Source organism: Trachemys scripta, chromosome 13 (genome assembly GCF_013100865.1).
Source record: "Trachemys scripta elegans isolate TJP31775 chromosome 13, CAS_Tse_1.0, whole genome shotgun sequence".
Taxonomy (NCBI): Eukaryota; Metazoa; Chordata; order Testudines; family Emydidae; genus Trachemys; species Trachemys scripta.
Window position 1 is genome coordinate 31,098,510 of NC_048310.1, and position 19,085 is coordinate 31,117,594.

The following is a 19,085-nucleotide window of genomic DNA, read 5'->3' on the forward strand; positions in this document are numbered from 1 at the left end:
TTCTTCTTATAACCTTTAACTCACTTATGTTGTGGGAGATACAGATTCAGTTCCCCGTCTGCCTGATGTGGAGCAGGGATTTGAACTTAGGTCGCCCACAGTGCAGGAAAGTGCCCTATGAATTAGGGAATCAGGGATTCTAGTACGGATTCTTCTCAATCTTGCTGTTGGCACTCTTCCACTTTTTATAAATAATTAATAGTTATTTTAGCAGGGACTTCAATTTAGGTCTTAGGAGAGTGCCCAAGTCATTCTCACTCTCTTTTCTTGGTCCAATGACTATTCATTAATTATTCATAGTGGCAATTCACAGTCATCCTACCTAAGTGCCCTAATCACTGGGCCAAAAGTTATAAGGAGGCTGCTTTCTCCTAAAACTCTCGTGACTCCAACCCAAAAAACATTCAACCAAACAAAAAACTTCAGTTTTGGGGGAAACTATTCTCCAAACTTTACATAAAATTGGGAATAGTTTAAAAAATTCACCGAGCCCTAACTCAGTCAGTCCAAAAAACTATTATTGTCATTGTTCTATATGTAATCAAACGAACTACAGTATAAAATTATATTAGTATTTTTAACCCTATAAGATGAAAAAGTCAAGCATCTCATCCTTGACTTATTCCTATCCCTATTCAATGTCCAGATATAATTTTTATAATTATAACCTCATCTGTACATACATTTTTCAATAATTTAAAATTAATTCTCCAAATTAATTGCTATTGTGTCTCTAGAGTTACACCAGGGATTTATTTGTCCCAGTTATTTCCCACCCCAGGATCCAAAGCCTTTATTTTAAAAAATCAGCATATAAAGAGCAATAATAAAATGTTCTGAAGTGTAGCAATATCCTACAACTGATATTGGTGCAATAGTACTGTAAAGTCAATGGAATTTTCTTAATTTATTACATACAATCTTCAACACCTTGCATATTCTGGGGGGAGGTGGACATACATTTTGCACAAGACCCTGTATACTCCATGGCACTCTTGTAGACTAAGAATTCCAGAGCAGCTTCACTTGTAATTTTAATATTGATATTTTAAAATTAAATTTAAAAATGAGTAATCCAATGGAGCTCAGTATCTTCCCTCTTATTTATTTTGAAATTAAATTAATTATTCTATCTCCACATTTTTAGTTTTTAATATGCCAGAGATACTTTTATTGCATGACTGCATTGCAGAAGTTGGTGGGGGAAGATGGAACTTTTGGTTGAGGTGTGGCTTTTGATATCTGGACAATTTGATTTTGTGGGATAAAGCACATTAGAGTAATCTTTCTCTAAAATGATCAATTAATGTTGTCACTACAGAACACAGTTTCAGATTTATCAACTGAGAGAATGGAGCATTTCACACCTCTCAGAGCTATTGTTTCAGGCTACTAGACTCAGGGAGACAGACAATCTGTTTGTAACAGATTGTATTAGGGTCACATTTTCAAGATCACTGTATTTTCGTGACCATAAAGGTTAGGGTTTTTTTTTGTTATTTTTAAATAAATGAAAACTTAGATTCTGGAGCACAATACAGCAATTAGTTGTGAAGGGGAGGAATATACTGGGCCCTTCACATAATATTATTACCTGTATTCAAATTAGAACAGGAAATATTTCTGAAAGCAGAAGAGATTCAGCCAGGTGTGTGTAAGGTTTCTTTCCACCCTATTTCCCCACAAAATACAGATTCTAATGCTTGTTTTAACAACTGCCAGCAGGCACCAATTAAATGATCACACCACACCTCTAAGAGTGTGTGTGTGTGTGTGTGGGGGGGAGGTTGTCTGGCTGGCAGAGGGAAAGGGAACAGTGCTCTACGGGTCTACAGATGGGAGGGAGAGGAGAGAGGTCAGAAGCTTCTGCAAAAGGGGGGAATGGGTCAGCGTGGCGATGCTGACTCATCCCCTGGGAATGGAAGGGTAGAAAAGGGACAACCCCAGGTGGGATAAGCCCCTTTCCAAAGGGCAGGTGAGGCAGCACCCACCCTCACTCCCTTTAGGTGGCAAAAAACACAAATTTGGTCAGGACCTGCTGTGGGCATTGTGCTAGTCGCCCCTTTTTAAGTGTCTGGGAAGGAATTTTTTCCTCACCACCAGCTTGGCCTAGGTGGAGTGGAGGGTTTATTTTGCCCTCCCCACAACACGTTCAGGGAGGGCTTTGTTAATGTGAAGCGTGAAGGGAGTTAAATAATGAGTTGCGACATATAGTCTAAGCGTGGGGCGCATGTCCAGTGCAGGTACTCCATAGGCAGGGCCCTACCAATTTCATGGTTGTGAAAAACATGAACTCTGATCTCCCCCATGCTGATGGGAACCCCCCAACTGGGGGGCTCCTAGTTGCAAGTGCTGGCCGGGCTGGGGAGGGACAAGACTTGTCCTTCCCCTGTACGGCTGCTCTCAGGGGGAGCGGGGGAAATCAGACCCACCTTTGAGCGCCTCCCCCTTCTGCAGGAAGCTCTGGGGCTGAGCAACAGCCCCGGAGGTTCCTGCAGCCAGAGGAGGTTTGTGAAGGGAGTCCAACCTCTCCCTGCTGCTGGGCGTGCCCTAGCCTGGGGTTCCTAGCTGCGAGTCTCCACTGGGCTGGGGAGGGACACGACTTGTCCTTCCCCTGCATGGCTGCTTGGGGGCAGGGGGAAATCAGACCCACTGGGTACCTTTTGGGTTGGGACCCCAACAGTTACAAAACCATGTAATTTCAGATGTAAACATCTGAAAACATGAAATTGACCAATTTAAAAACCCTCTGTTCATGAAAGTGATCAAAATGGACCGTGAATTTGGTAGGGCCCTATTCTTAGGGCAGATATACAGTGACTGGATAAATGGCTTAGAAAAAGCCTTAAAAAGTAGGTGTTGGTTAAAGGAATGAAATAGGGGTGGATTTAGGGCTCCTATGAATGATCCGGCAGGGAGCCAACCTCCTTTCTTATAGCCCCCCTTTACCCTCCTATGAGAGGGGTGTGGATGGTAAGGTACAAGCAATGGGTTGGCTGGTGAGACCTGGACGGAAAAAGACAGGGGGCTGCCAGACGCCCCCTGGGTAGTTATTGAATGAACATGGGAAACCTGCACTGTCAGGGCTAGCTTTAGGCCGATTCGCCCGATTCTCTGGAATCGGGCCCCGCACCTTAGGTGCCTTTTTAATTTAAATTTTTTTTTTTTTTTTTTTAATTTAAATCTTTGGTGGCCCCGCTCCCCTGGCCAGAGCGCCAGCTGGAGCATGGCAAGCCCCGCAGCCCCGCTCTCCCGGCTGGAGCTCCAGGCGGAGCACGACACCTCTGTGGCCCCACAACCCTAGACGGAGCGCTGCAACCCCGTGACCCCAGCTGGAGTGCGGCAAGCCCCACCGCCCCGTGACCCCGGCTGGAACGTGGCAAGCCCCGCAGCCCCGCTCTCCCGGCTGGAGCTCCGGCCCGAGCACGGCAGCCCCATGGTCCCGTGACCCCGGCCAGAGCATGGCAGCCCCGTGGTTCCGCGACCCCGGCCGGAGCACAGCTGCCCCGCGACCCCCCTTCCCCGGCCGGCAATCTGAAGTGCCGCCAAAGACTGGGAGCGCCGCTCGGTGAGTACAAGCCCCAGGAATCGGGCCCCGCACTTGCTAAAGCCGGCCCTGTGCACTGTACACTTTTATCTGACGGGTACTCCCAGACATCTAATAATAAAGTTGCGGCCTGATTAAAACCATATCAAGTGTCTCCTGTCCTTCTTTGTTTGGTATAGCTGGACAATGAAAAGACTCTTCAATTCTTGTAAACACGAAGCCAGTGTAAGAAATTGCAATACTGTTGGTATTATCAACTGCTATATCATTTTTAACAACTACAAATTGAAAATGCTTGCACTGATCTAAATTTAAGTTACTGCATCAAATTTCTCAGGTTACACTGATGTAAATCTGGAGTAACTCCATTGAAGCCACTCCAGATTTACACTAACAAACTGAAAGCAAAACTGACTCACTATTACATTAGAGAAAGTGTTTCATTTTGTTTAGCTAAAGATTTTTGTTTCCTAAGCCAATGTCAAACATATCTGAACTTCTACTCTTTTACTCCCTGACTGTTGCTTACTGTTGTTGTGATGCATAAGTAAAGTCATATGTTAAAGTATGTTAATAGACTTCGTTAATAGTCTAGACAAAAAGTAACAGCTCAGTGTAAAAAATATTAGTTGATTGTAGTATATCTTAAGTAACTTTATTGTAAATTTGTGAAACTATCAAAGAAAAGCTATTTGGTAAAATAATTTATTGTACTGTGTTAAATTGTTTTTGCAACATCAGTCTAACTGATATAAGCAAACACGAAATCCTGTATTTCCACTACGGAATTTCAAATTAACCCCTTTAAATCTGGACTGACTGCAGAATTCTGCAATAGCGCTAATGTATTTTTCATTAACATTTGTAATTTCAAGAGCAAGAAAACAGCCATTTGAGTTTAAAGGATTTGTAAGCATTTTGGAACCAGGCCTTTCTGTATATTCTGTACAACAGTATGCATAACACATAATAAAATAAATAGCAATGGGTCCAATCCTGCAAGGTGATAACACACTGAACTCTGCAAGAGGTGATAATCAGCTCTAATTTTTAGTTACTTGGAGTTCATGAGGCTTCTTTAGCAAACTGGAGGAGATGCTAAGCAACTTGTAAGATCATGGTCAACAGCAGAAATATTGACCTTGCTTTGAAAATTAAAAGCAAGTAATGGAGAATTTCTGTACAATCATGGTGCAGTTTACAACATTCATTTTTATCTGTGGCAGTTTAAGATATGAACCCAAATACTCATCTCTAGCCTCCTAGATAAGCTATGATCCAGGATGCCTGTGTTCTTCTTCAACAGCAGCTTTTTCTGCCTGTATTGCTGAGAAGTCACGTTGGCTGAGAAAGTTTGAAATGTTGATAACATTTTCCATTTAAATGTTTATCTTTGATTTAAAAAAATAAATCACTTTTTTTGGAGAAAAGATGTATTTTGTTTTATAGACACCTTTCACAGAAAGTGGTTTTCTTTTTTTAAATTAGCTCTTGTTTTAGTTGAGTTTTTGCTCACTCTTGAAACCTTTTTGACTGGCCACTTTTCTCTCTCTCTCCCTCATTTTCACCTGACTGAGAAATATAACACAGTCTCAACCTGAATATCCAAAGAACAAAAATCCTAAGATTTCTTCTGCTCAAGCACTTCAAATGTACTAGAGGGCTGAGCTACTGGGCCAGCCTAGAACTCCTGGGTATTGCAGTAGAGCAACATGTAGGAAAAATTTGGCATCTCAGAATCAAGAGAGTTAAACAGAATGTTTACTCATTACTATTTCACTACTTTCGGGCCAAGAAGTTAGCAACAGCTAGTAGTTTTAGCGACAATTAATGACTGATGGTTAAAACTGATTCTCCCTGACACAACCATATATTATATCATACAACTAGTAAAATCAAAAACTTTTCTGTTCAAGATCCCTTAAAAAGCAATGAAAACAGTTTATATACACAGCAAAAGCTAACAGTGGAAGAAAGCTATTGAAGTGAAAGAAAAAAATTTGAACAGCTTACTCTATGTGAATACCAAAAATAAATTAGCTTACCTGTGGGGCTTTTTCATGTTCCTTTACATTGGATGTTATGTATCCCAGAGCTTTTGACCTCTCTTTGTAGAGTCTGATAGCCTGATCCATAGGAACTCGTAATCTGACCCAGTAATCCACTGTGCCATAGTTTGGGATATGTCCTCCATTTCCTATAGAATATTTTATTATATATAATATTACATACAAAAAAATTCATTACATAAACATTTCAGTAGCAAAGCAAACATTTAAAAAGTTAGGAAGTGCAAGAAGTAAGGTTGCCTGTGGAAAATTAATTCTACCCTCTTGTGAATATGCATATGGTCTGACAGCACTGCATCAGTAGTCTATAGCAGAACCAGGAACAGAAGCCAGCTCTCTTGCAGCCAACTCCAGAGCCTAAACAAAAGAGAACATCCTTTTTCTTCTTGTCCATCCTCTGCACTGAATGAGGCACAGGTCTTGTAGAACAAACAGGTGATCATGTGCATATGCATATAACAGTTTTAGTTAGAAGGTGGGTGCACAATTGGTTGACAAACAGTACTCAAAGAGAAGTTATCAGTGGTTTGCTGTCAAACTGGGAGGATGTATAAGAACATAAGAATGGCCGTACTAGGTCAGACCAAAGGTCCATCTAGCCCAGTATCCTGTCTACCGACAGTGGCCAATGCCAGGTGCCCCAGAGGGAGTGAACCCAACAGGCAATGATCAAGTGATCTCTCTCCTGCCATCCATCTCCACCCTCTGACAAACAGAGGCTAGGGACACCATTCCTTACCCATCCTGGCTAATATCCATTAATGGACTTAACCTCCATGAATTTATCCAGTTCTCTTTTAAACGATGTTATAGTCCTAGCCTTCACAACCTCCTCAGGCAAGGAGCTCCACAAGTTGACTGTGCGCTGTGTGAAGAAGAACTTCCTTCTATATAGCAGAGTCCTGCAAGGGTCTGTCCTGGCTCTGGTCCTATTCAATATTTTCATTAATGACTTGGATAATGGAATGGAGAGAGTGCTTATAATATTTGCAGATGACACTAAGCTGGGAGGAGTTGCAAGCACCTTAGAGGTCAGGATTAGAATTCAAAATGACCTTGAAAAATTGCAGAATTGGTCTGAAATCGACAAGATGAAATTCAATAGAGACAAATACAAAGCACTACACTTAGGAAGGAAAAAATCAAATGCACAACTACAAAATGGGGGAATAACTGGCTAGATCCTGCAGAAAAGGAGCTGTGGATCACAAATTGAATATGAGTCAACAGTGTGATGCAGTTGAGAAAACACGTAATATTCTGGGGTGTATTAAAAGGAATGTTGCATCTAAGACACAGAAGGTAATTGTTCTGCTTTACTCGGCCCTGATGAGGCTGGAGAATTGTGTCCAGTTTTCGGTGCCACACGTTAAGAAAGATGTGGACAAGAGAGCAACAAAAATGATAAAACGTTTAGAAAAATCTGACCTATCAGAAAAGGTTTGGGCATGTTTAGTCTTGAAAAATGAACACTGAGGAGGGATTTGATAAGTCTTCTAAAACGTTAAGGATGTTTTAAAGAGAATGGTGATCAACTGTTCTCCATGTCTGCCGAAGATAGGACAAATAGTAATCGGCTTAATCTGTAGCATGGGAAATTTAGGTTAATTATTAGGAAAGACTTTTTAACTAAAAGAATAGTTATGTGCTGTAAGAAATTACCAATGGAGATGGTGGAATTCCTGTCACTGAAGTTTTTTTAAGACCGGGTTAGACAAACACCTGTTAGGGATGGTCTAGGTATATTTGGTCCTGCCTCCGTGCAGAGAAATGGATAAGATGACCTCTCAAGGACTCTTCCAGTCCTACATTTCTATGATTTTATATAATTAAAAACTGTATTAAACAACAGCAAAAAACCCAGAAGCAGAAAACAAGCATGGAACAGTTAAAGTCTGGCAAAATTATAAGCAACTGAAAACACATAAGGGAAAGTTAAACCAAATTGCTAGTTTAATTTATCCACATTGTCTCGAATATATGTCATAGCCAGACACCACTACATTATCATCACTGCTATACACATCCTGAACGTTCATTCCATTAGGGGCAAAATTGTTCCCTTCAGGGCCTGCCCACAACTGCTAACTGATCAATGTGAAACGTACATTCACATCCCAGAGCAGAATTTGGCCTTGTATATACAATATTTCTTTTTTTAAAGTTGTAAAACATTAATTCAGTGTTGTACAAATATGTACTATTATAACTGTCAGTTAAAATATCACACACAATACACTTTGAAATGTTACTTACCAACTAAAATTGCTGTACTATAGATCCTGCCATTATTTTCCAAGATTTCATGAAACCTCAGCTGACATGCTGCAGCTGTTTCATAATCTGTGCCTAAGGCACGATGAACCTCAAGAGTGATAGTGCTTTTCTGTATGTATTGCAAAAAAAAGTCATCAATGCGCACAAGATACTGTGAAGTGAAGTTATAGGATGGATTAAGACCACGAATTACTGGGGTTGTCTGTAGTTCAAAGTCATAGAATGCATAGGTACAGAAAGTTGCAGGTTCCTGGTCACCAAAAGCAAGCACAGCTTCTGTAGAAAATATCACTTTACTGATGTGAATTTCAAACAGGTTTTCTCCTCTTTCTAAGTGGACAGTTTCATCAAATTCATCTACTGGATCCTCTGGCAGGATTTCTGGTTTGAATTTGTACTGTTTGGTACCATAGGCAATATCCTTTAGTTGAGCTACAACAAACAACATGAAATTGAACTAAACATGAAAATCTTTTTCTTGTCATCAACAAATGCTGCAACAGAACTCGATTAAATGACTGAATACAGAGAAAATAAAGGGTAATTCAATAATGTTAAAAAAATGTTATTTTTTTCAAACATTTCAGTGCTCCTAATCTGTATAATTGATTCTAGGTATCAAATGATTCACAAGTTTTATATATGGGGCCTGGTGCTCATATAAGTCACACTCCTATAAATCAGGAATAACTCCAGTGTATCTACATTGAATTCAGTGGTTTTACACTATAGTTTCACTGCACTGGAGTTAATAATCGATCGCAAAGCAGTTATGAGAAAGAAGCCTTAAAATGAAACATCTTTTTAAAAAAAAGGAGCACTGGATTAAAAAAAAACATACCAGAGATTTAAGCTACATATTTTTGCAGAGCTGATTGTGGATTAATGACAGAGGGAGTTCCTTATGGAATGCATAGGGTATAAATACCTCCCCCTGATGCATATAGTGGGTCAATACCTCCACCCTACTGGACTGCCATCTTCCTGTTTCCACCTTGGCTCTGTTCAGGTAAGTCCATCTCCCTTTCTCCTCCCTTCTAATCAAATACATTTGGGACCCGTAAAAGAGCCCCATCCCCTTTTTCTTACTGACCAAAGACCCAGTGCATTCAGGTGTGATGAATTTTTGCAGATGAAGGCATTTTTGCAGTTGAAGTATACAAATAAGTAAGTATACAAAATAAGTTTTATTTTTTGGGGAAAGAGAAAATAATAAAACCAGGGCCCAAGCCACCATAACATTCTTCAGTACATAGGATACACTTTTATAGTACATAAAAAAGAATCAAGCCATTATTAAAATTCTCATTACATTCGTCCTTGTTAGTTATTGCTTTTTTATTTTTACATGTAAAATCATATTTTATATGAAAAAGAAAAACAAAGCTGGCTTCATTCAACTCCGCAATAATTTGTGAATTAATGGAAAAAATAAAATGAGTTTTGAAGAATTAAAAGAAGGTTAAATATTAGGAAATAACAGCCATTTCAAATGTAAACTTGAAAATAGAAAAATGAAAAAACAACTGGGCCTAATTTAATATTTTAACAATAAGATAAAAAAGCTGGAGTATTACTGTTTCTAATGTAAGATAAACCAGAGATGTTAAAAATAATTTATGTACAGTAGAACCTCCAAGTTACAAACACCAGAGTTATGAACTGACCAGTTTACCACACATCTCATTTGAAACTGGAGGTATACAATCATGCAGCAGCAGAGATGAGACCCCCCCCCCCCCCCCAAAAAAAAAACAAATACAGTAGAGTATTGTGTTAAACGTAAACCACTAACAAAAAAAATAAAGGGACAGCAGCATTTTTCTTCTACACAACATAGTAACATTTCTAAGCTGTATTAAGTCAACGTTCAGTTGTAAACTTCTGAAAATACACCGTAATATTTTGTTAAGAGTTACGAACATTTCAGAATTATGAACATCCTCCATTCCCAAGGTGTTTGTAACTCTGAGGTTCTACTGTACAACATTTTCTCATACTTGAGACCTCTCTTTTGAGGCAAACATGTGAACCGGTTGCTCTGAAAACCTTTCCAATTTTGTCTTTATGCATAAAGTGTCATCAACATTTGCAGTACACCACTATATTTTTTGTGGTGAATACTATAGTTGCAATAAATGTTTAAATCCTAATAATTTTTGGCAGATTAGCTATATCAAATAGGATCAAAAACTGGATTAAAAATTTACCTTCTAATTTTCGGATGCGTGCAGCCCTAATGTCAAGAAGATGGACATACTGTTCAAGTTTTAACTCATAATCTTGCTGTAAACCCTCCATCTTCTGCGTCACTGCTTCAACTTCAGTCTGAAAGAATATTAGTAAAGATAGTATATTCTGATAATTTATCATATGTGGGGCAAAAGGTGTCATTTCCTTTTTTTGGCTGAGTTAAAAAATATAATATTAACAGAAATATTCTAAATTATGTACAAGGACAGATGTCAACTGTTGAAATTGAAGAATTAATTTTGGGGAAAACTGGACAGCTCAGGGGACTAATAATGGAATATAGATTAGGTGAAATAATATCAAATAATTTCTTTTAAAAATCAACATTTATTGTTCCAAGTAGCTGCAATAAGAATAGTATCCCCCTATTGCTTAGGAGAGCAGAGATTATGGTACTGTAGTGACTACAGACCGGCAAATACTGAGTTTTTAAGTGCACTCATTCTAAGGCTTCTAGTCAGCCCAGATTGGTAGGGGAAGAGCTGTTATCACTTTTGTATACATTACATATCACAGTTTTAGAGCGTCAAGTATCAGAGGGGTAGCCGTGTTAGTCTGAAACTGTAAAAAGCAACAGAGGGTTCTGTGGCACCTTTAAGACTAACAGAAGTATTGGGAGCATAAGCTTTCGTGGGTAAGACCTCACTTCTTCAGATGCAAGTGATGTAGTTTTAGAGTGGTCACCATTTCTTTGGCACACACCACGGATTTACAATGATGACTAATAGAAAAAAATCATTTAAATTCAAGATTAAATCCATACTTTGAGACTATGCAAAAATAGCAACCATTTCCAATTAATTAACACAACGATCTATTCTAATTCCAATAGAAATAGACTCAGGCCTTGTCTACAATATGGGGTAATGCATCCTATGGGGGTTGATTTCTAAAGCACAAATATGTTGCATATTAAATGGTTTGTTTGAACTCTGATGGTGTGTTCTACAGATTTCCTAATGTGCTTTAACATTGCTCTGTGTAATCAAGCCTCATTTTTAACAATAGTGATTAGCTATTTCAGTTTAATGCTCTAATGTTGTATTTCAAATTTTTATGGGTTTAGAATGACCTCCATTAAGTGAACAAGGTCTGCAGTTCCAGAGATGAGTTTGTCAGAGTAGCTGACTGGGCCAGAAGCTTTGCTTTGCCTATACACTTCAAATCAGTACTCACATATGGCTGCAAATAGACTTGTATTCAAGGAATGAGCTAGCAGAGGACGCTTAGGCCTTGGCTACACACGGCAGCGCTGTGAAGCGCGAGTGTAGTCGCGCCGCCAGCGCTGCGAGAGCTCTCTCGTAGTGCTGTAAGTACTCCACTTCTCCGAGGGGAGTAGCTTGCAGCGCTGCAGGCGCTGATTACATTGGCGCTTTACAGCGCTGCACACGGGGATGAGTGGGGGCGTTCTCACACCCCTGAGCGCAGCAAGTTGCAGTGCTGTACAGCGCCAGTGTAGCCAAGGCCTTACAACCATGTGGATCCTGTGGACTAAACCGAACATTGCAGATGCAAACAGGCTACGCTGTCCCTGGTTATGGAACGTGGATTTCATCCACTCCCTCCCGTCTGAATTTCACCCTTATAGCCAATATTTATCACAATGGGAAATCTCCCAATGACCTCATATATATCAATAATTAGTTCTTTATGCTGAAAACTTCCTGAATTCACAAGTCTTAACCATTAATTCAAATTTCTTGATAGTAAAAAAAGTTAAGGTGCTGCTAATATTAGTATTTTGTTACAGGTTATTTTCCACTGCGAACAGTTTAGTACCTGATAATCTTTGTTAATTTTATGCTGCACAATTAACATATTCCGTGTCTTTTCAAGTTCTTGCACTGTTTCTGCATGTGTTGCTTGAAGCTCCCGCATGGCGTATTCCATGTCTTTATGGACGTCATCTTCTATTTTCTCTAAAAAGGTAAGGTCCCCATTCTTCTGCTGTTTGCGAACCTACAAGAAAAAGTTTGTTTGTTTTCTTATTGGAGAACAATTTTGCAGTACAATTAGGTGTTTGCTTGCATGTTTTAATCTACCGTGAACAAGACACTGGATATTCAGTCTTATTTTGGCAACAAAATAAAAGATTATAGGACTAATTCTGTGAGTTTCCAAGTGCCCCCTGCCAGCGCATCGGAGAAAAGATAGTTCAGCACCTCTCAGGACTGTGCACTATCCTATATTTAATTGTCTATCTGGAACCAATGACATCACACAAGATACCTAGAAGAAATCAAATATCTATTCAACAACTGAAATTAATAAATTTCTACAGATTTACTTTAGGGGAGGCTTAGCTCAGTGGTTTGAGCATTGGCCTGCTAATCCCAGAGTTGTGAGTTCAATCCTTGAGGGGGCCATTTAGGGATCTGGGGCAAAAATCTGTTTGGGGATGGGTCCTGCTTTGAGCAGGGGGTTGGACTAGATGACCTCCTGAGGTCCCTTCCAACCCTGATATTCTATGAATCATTAATGAAAATGACTTGATGACTTAGCAGTAAGAATTGAAAGATAACATATGGTCTTTCCAAAAATATGTAAATATTTTGGTAACAATAAGAATCAGCCGTATATATATTTATGGAAAAGCCACAAATAACTTCACAATTGTCCTTTACATGGCCCAAAGCTGTACAGTTTTAACAAAGCAATTGAAAAGACTTGATACAGAGGATCTGAAGACTTTCGCCAAGTTGAAAAGCTTCAATCTATTAATGCAACTGACAAGAAATTAAGGCAAGATCTTAAAAAACATTAGTGTCAAGTTCATCTCCTAAAGCCTTATTTAGGATCCAATTCTTAAAATAGATCCTGCATCAGCACAGAGCTGTTATTAACTTTAAAAGAAGCGCATCCATATGGATCTCCTGGCAGTACAGGGACCCTGGGCAGCTACATCTGACAGTTTCCCTGACCCTGTGCAGCTCCTCCATCTTTACTGGACATCCAAAGCACATTAAAGTTCCTGGGTGCTTGGCACTTTTGAAAAGCAAGACAACTTTCATAAGTGCGTAAATACAAAATTAGGACTCTAATGTTCAGCATCCATTTTTTAAAATCTTCGTCTAAACCTGCTTCTCCAAAATTGGTTTCTGATTCTTTGTAGTACGAGAAATCCGATCCATGGATATCATGATCTTGTTATGACATAAGTATCATCCATCATAAGAATGTCACTCCCAGCACTGATACCTCCCTCTACCCATAAACCCTTAACAAAACAGAAAGTTACTAGAAATCTTTTTAAAACCCATCCAACAAGTGTTTTGGACCCAAAAAGGAACAAGTGTTAGAGATTCTTTAAAGCTGATTAGGGACTTGGCCAGTGCTACTGATTTTACATGGAAGGTGCTTATATACTATTGTTATGGGGCCCAGTATAAAACCCAAACATTCAATCAATCAATCAGCTAATCCCAATGTAATTTGTGACTTTGATCTTATAGCATTTGGATGATTACAGATGATGTCATCTGTGTAAATTTAATCAGATGAAGTGCTGTTTGTCAATTCTGCATTATTACAGGCTCATCCAAAATATTCAGACTAATGAAAATACAGAGTCCTGTCAAGTTCAGCAAAAAGGATTGCATGAGTGTCTCATAGAAAACTTTGAAAAATATTCTATTTTAGATACAATTCTAATTATGTTATTATTTACTTTGGTTAGCTTTCTTTTTAATCTTGTTTTATTCTTTAGGATTAAGAACATCTGAGAGGATTGCTTTTCTACTGTGAGGGCATGCTCATGCACAGGTATATTTATCACCTATTTTAGTCAACACATATATATGGGCCATTAGACAGGTTGGTGAGGAGACATGAGTTGGAATATATTCGGAGGAGATCTTTATTATGGGGGCTGAATCACATATTAGTTAAGACAGAGTTATTATTCTTGTGGTGCTTTCTATGCTTTTAAAAAAAACCCTGGTATGACACTTAAAGTCCAGGTCAAGTGATTCTTCTCCCCCACTTTTTTTATTTGAAATAAAGAAAATCTATATGCATAGAGTTTTAGTTGGAAGAACTTATTGGCTTTTCACCCAAGATCATAATCCTTTATATTGCCTCAGCCACAGACACTAGGGTTTTCAATACTAGTGGGATATTAATACTTTTTCTATTCCAGTCTTTTAAAAAAAAGTTTAAAATAGTGATTTTTTTTGTTGGGGGATCTTTTGATTTTAGAAATGATATTTATCTTTAAGAGTCCAAGATGGAACATATATAGTGCAAAAATGTGAATCTTAAAAGAAAAAAAATCAATAAAAAGGATTCGCCTGAACACAGGAAACAATCTTTTCCATTCATTTATTCTCTTTCACTTCACTGCAGTCTTGTTGTAAGCGACAGAATTACGAACTATGTGTAAGAGAAAAAATGCATTTTTCTGGTTCTTTTATAAATAAGCAGGAACAGGTGTTCAGACACCGGAGAGCATCTTTTTATCGTGCTTTCAGAGCTTAACATTTTAGTTTGGAGAATGCTTCCATTGCCTTCAAAATTAGTGAGCAAAAAGTTGTTTTTGATCAGCACTATAATAGGGTAAAGAGATAAATAAATAAATAAGCAGGAACAGGTGTTCAGACACCGGAGAGCATCTTTTTATCGTGCTTTCAGAGCTTAACATTTTAGTTTGGAGAATGCTTCCATTGCCTTCAAAATTAGTGAGCAAAAAGTTGTTTTTGATCAGCACTATAATAGGGTAAAGAGATAAATAAAAAAACAGCAACTCTTTTCACTGAAAAAAAAAAAAAAAAAAAAGGTAAAATTTTAAAAGCAAGTGTCTGCCGATCTGGCCTAATTCACTTTTGATGTTATTATGAAATATGTACATAACCTAAATAAATTTCATCCTGCCATCTTTTCCTCTCTCCCTTTTGGTTTCCTGTAACTGGGGAGTGACATATGCACATGTACGAACAAGAAGCATTAGCTACTAAAAGATGCACAAATGATTCACCTCTTGAAGAGGCATTGTGTAGAGAACATGCAAAAGTTAAAGAGTTAAAAAGTAGAGCGGGACAGATCAAAACGTGATCAATTTCTGTATAAGTTACCTTTATAAGCATGAGGGCTTCACTGAGTTCTGTCATTTCAGTATCACTCTCCTGAAACAGAAATAGTCAATAAAAGGTGTTATGAATGTGTGAATGAATAATGGAGAGATACATTCAGAATAACATGGTGCATTCTCACTAAACATGACACTTTGCCTGATATCATGAATAAATAAACTCCATCATACTTCTGCATTCTTTTGGTTTTGCTTTTAAGAGTATGTGCACTATGCATAAAACATAGAAAGCTTTTTTTTTTTGGTCATTTTCTAAACAGAAAAAAGTTTACCTTGGTGAAAAACTTCATGCGATTTTTCAGTTCATCTAGCTGTTGCTTGTGTTCCAGATAATGCAATTGCAGTTCTTTGTTCTCTTGGGTCAGCTTCTCATTTTGGTCTTATTAAACAAAAAACAAACACCATACTCCATTTAATCCAACATAACTTAAAAAGTTGAGATACTGATTTTCAAATCTACTTCTATATAATAAATGCATTTTTAAATATTTGTCCCCTCTTCCTTATATGTAGGAAGTCATATTGTCTTAGCTAGTTGCAAGATGAGGTTGAACACTGGTTTTCTTGACCTGGTCGTTGGAATTAATATAGGGAGGGTTGTTCTTACTGACATTAAAGCTCAACTCAATGCATTAAAAAAAAAAATCTACGTTTAAAAAGAAAAACTGAAATACAGAGAAACCTTGAACATCATCACACTAAGTATTTTCAACCATTTTTGTGTAATATCCTTAGTCAACCATTAACTCATCTGGCATGGGGTGTAAAGATTTCCCCAAATTATCCACTAACATGCAATTAAATCCATATCAATAGCTAGCAAGCTTTAATAGGAATTTTGCATCAGTAAGGATGAAGTAAAGAAACTTCAGGATTAGGCCAAATGATTTTAAATCAATTTAGTTCTACCAGTGCAACTTTTCTAATATAGACCAGTCCTAAATTTAAACCTTTTCCAAATTACTGAGGTTCCCGAGACACAGATGTAGAAAATGTCTACCACTCTCTTTGGTTTATTGCAATGTTTTCTACAATGTGTATTCCTCCTCCCTTGACTATCTATTGAGGATCCCAAAATTATATTCCCTCATCCTTTGCTGTAATATTATAAATTCATTTTACTGGTTAGAGATACAGTCAACTTGATGTGCAAGCATTAGCTTTTGCAATTTCCATTTGTACTAATAGGAGTTGATTGGATAAAACTCTACACATTTAGTTGAGAGTATATCCTTCTCCTTTCAAGAAAATAGTCTTTGACACCCTCTTAATGCTAAGACCTTTTCTGTTAACCTCAAGACATGCTCCATAGCTTATCTATATTTACAGAGTTGCTTTTTAGTTCTGAGGACTAAACGCAGCAGATACCAGAGTTTCTAGTTCTGAAGGTTTCAAATACTGGCATTAAACTAATTTGTTTTCTGTATTTATATGACACAATCACTAAAATTAAGGGAACTCATCAGATAAATCAACTTTCCTATACACAGCCATCTCAACTGATATGTCTTTCAACCGAAAAATCATAGTGGCCAAACATACTTCCTCCCGCAACAAAACACTCACTTTCAATTGCAATACAGAACCACTAACAATGGTTTAATTCTCTACAACCATGGAGAAAACATGGTATATGGCGGGGGGGGGTCAGCATACACTCCTCCCCAGGCACACAAATCCTGTGGTAGTGGCTGCACTAATAGAAACAGCAGCAGCACGTAGGCCTCCTTCCCCCTAATACAAGTTGTGACATGAGCTGTCTCTGTAGACTTAAGACGACACCATTGCATCAATTAACATTTGGGTTACTGCTTAGAGGGTTATCTTCACAACTCTAAGCGTTACGGAAACATTATCTTTCTTAAGCAAAAACTTAAACTTGCGGGAAACACATGGTCAGGAAAGATCCACCTCATGAAAGTGGGTGAGAAGACTTTTCAAGCCCTTATATACTAATTACATACAAACAAATGAAGTTAAATTAATGTAATTTAGGTTGCAAAGTCAAGCACTTGAGTTAAGAAATATTCCATATGGTGCTCCCAAAGTAGGGGGTTGGGCCACTGAGACTGTTCCAGGGGTGAAGGGAGGGTTGTTGGGAGAGTGCCCAGCCCAGGTCTCTCCCACCCTCCTGGAGAGACTGTCTACTCCATGGATTCCTTGTGCAGTGTATGTGCTATTATTACTTCAGTACCAGTAGGAGCCCACCCTTTCATTAGAATATTAATGTTCCATTCCCTTATTACTTTGTCAGGCCACCAAAATTCTCCTCAACAATGCAAGTGACAGAAAGGAAGAGGTGATTTGCAAAATATATGCTCTCAGAATTATTTTGGGGACATTCTATGCCTTATACAGGAGGTCAGTCTAGATGATCAGAATGGTCCATTCTGGTCTTGGATTCTATGAATTTATGAAAAAAATTTCTCTCACCCAAATCTGAACAGAATCTCATAGATCAAACCTAAGTGATTTCTCAGACCCACTCCTTACTTCTGAATTAGCAATAATCAGCAGCTTCTGCCAATCATAACAGTCTTGTATTCAATATTTTACTTTTTCAAAATTATGTCCTTCCAAAACAAAATTATTTAACAGCATCTAGGAGAATATTTTGGCAAAACAAACAATTTTCAAAGTCCTTTTGTGATAATATCCTCAGCTGTAATCAATATACACATTGTGCTGATCCAGGGGTCAGCAACCTTCGTCACGCGGCCCATTGGGGTAATCTACTGGCGGGCTGCGAGACATTTTATTTACGTTGACCGTCCACAGGCATGGCCCCCCAGAACTCCCAGTGGCTGCAGTTTGCTGTTCCCGGCCAATGGATCTCTGAGATGAGACTGGAAGACTCTTCATCCTGTTCACAAGTGCCACAAAAAGCGTGAGGACAATCTAAACAATGTAGTCCTGTTCAAGTAGAATGCTAACACTTTCCCAGCATCCAGTGTGTGGAGTTTCTCCTCTCCTTTCTGAGCATGAAGCTTAGGCAAGAAAGTTGGTAAATATATTGCTTGATTGATGTGAAGTGAGAAACCACTTTGGAGAGAAACTGGATGAAGGCACAAGTACACCTTGTCATTACAGATTGTATATGGTGTTACAGATACCATAGCTCTCAATTCACCTACTCTCCTAGCCAAGGTAATTGCCATCAAAAAGGCTACCTTCATTGAGAATGGGGCAATGAACAGTTGGCCAGCAGTTCAAAAGGAGGACTCATTAATTTTGCTAACACTAGTTTTAAGTACCAAAGGGGAAATATATCACCAGGTAGAGGATCCTAACTGGTCCAGACCCTTCAAAAACCCAATTGACATGGGATTATAGAAAAGAGAGCAATCATCACTTAGAGGGTGAAAACCTGAGGTAGTTGCTAGGTGAACACTGATGGAACTAATGGCAAGAGCTTGTTGTGTCAGGTATAACAAAAACTTCAGCTCATATTGTATTGAAGCCTGGACTGGGGAAACCCCTTTTTGCTGAGACCAGATGGAGAATCTCTTCAATTTTGATGGATAAGAGTTCCTAGTAGAAGGCTTCCTATTATTCAAAGGATGTTTTGAACAGATCTCTTCCTGAGCTGTTAACCATGGAGCATCCAGGCTGTAAGGTGAAGGGCCTTTAGGCTGATATCGAGAAGGCAACTATAGTCATGTGAAGTCAGGTCTGGGTCTAGTAGTAGTGTCAATAGAACCCTGGCTGAGAGGCTCAGCAGAGTACAAAACCAATGCTGGCGAGGCCATGTCAATACTATAAGCATCACTCAAGCACAGTCCTCTAACATTCTGAGTAGGAGAGGAATTGAAGGATATGCATTCATGAGATTATCTTTCCAGGAAAGCGTCCG

General features: G+C 38.7%; 1 protein-coding gene across 5 annotated transcripts in view; it reads right to left on the reverse strand.

Annotated features, from left to right (window-relative positions):
• The window catches only part of RPGRIP1L (RPGRIP1 like), a 124,046-nt gene that overhangs the window by 54,880 nt on the left and 50,081 nt on the right, over positions 1-19,085 (reverse strand). For 2 of the 5 annotated variants that reach the window (XM_034788304.1, XM_034788305.1), the window contains exons 11-16: positions 15,505-15,611; positions 15,216-15,266; positions 11,926-12,105; positions 10,104-10,221; positions 7,873-8,325; positions 5,593-5,744 (exon numbers count right to left, since the gene is read on the reverse strand). In XM_034788304.1, coding sequence (XP_034644195.1) covers positions 5,593-5,744; positions 7,873-8,325; positions 10,104-10,221; positions 11,926-12,105; positions 15,216-15,266; positions 15,505-15,611 — 1,061 coding nt within the window. Of the gene's footprint in view, positions 1-5,592; positions 5,745-7,872; positions 8,326-10,103; positions 10,222-11,925; positions 12,106-15,215; positions 15,267-15,504; positions 15,612-19,085 lie in introns of those variants that run through there. The other 3 variants (XR_004647977.1, XM_034788306.1, XR_004647978.1) reach the window with 2 other exon arrangements.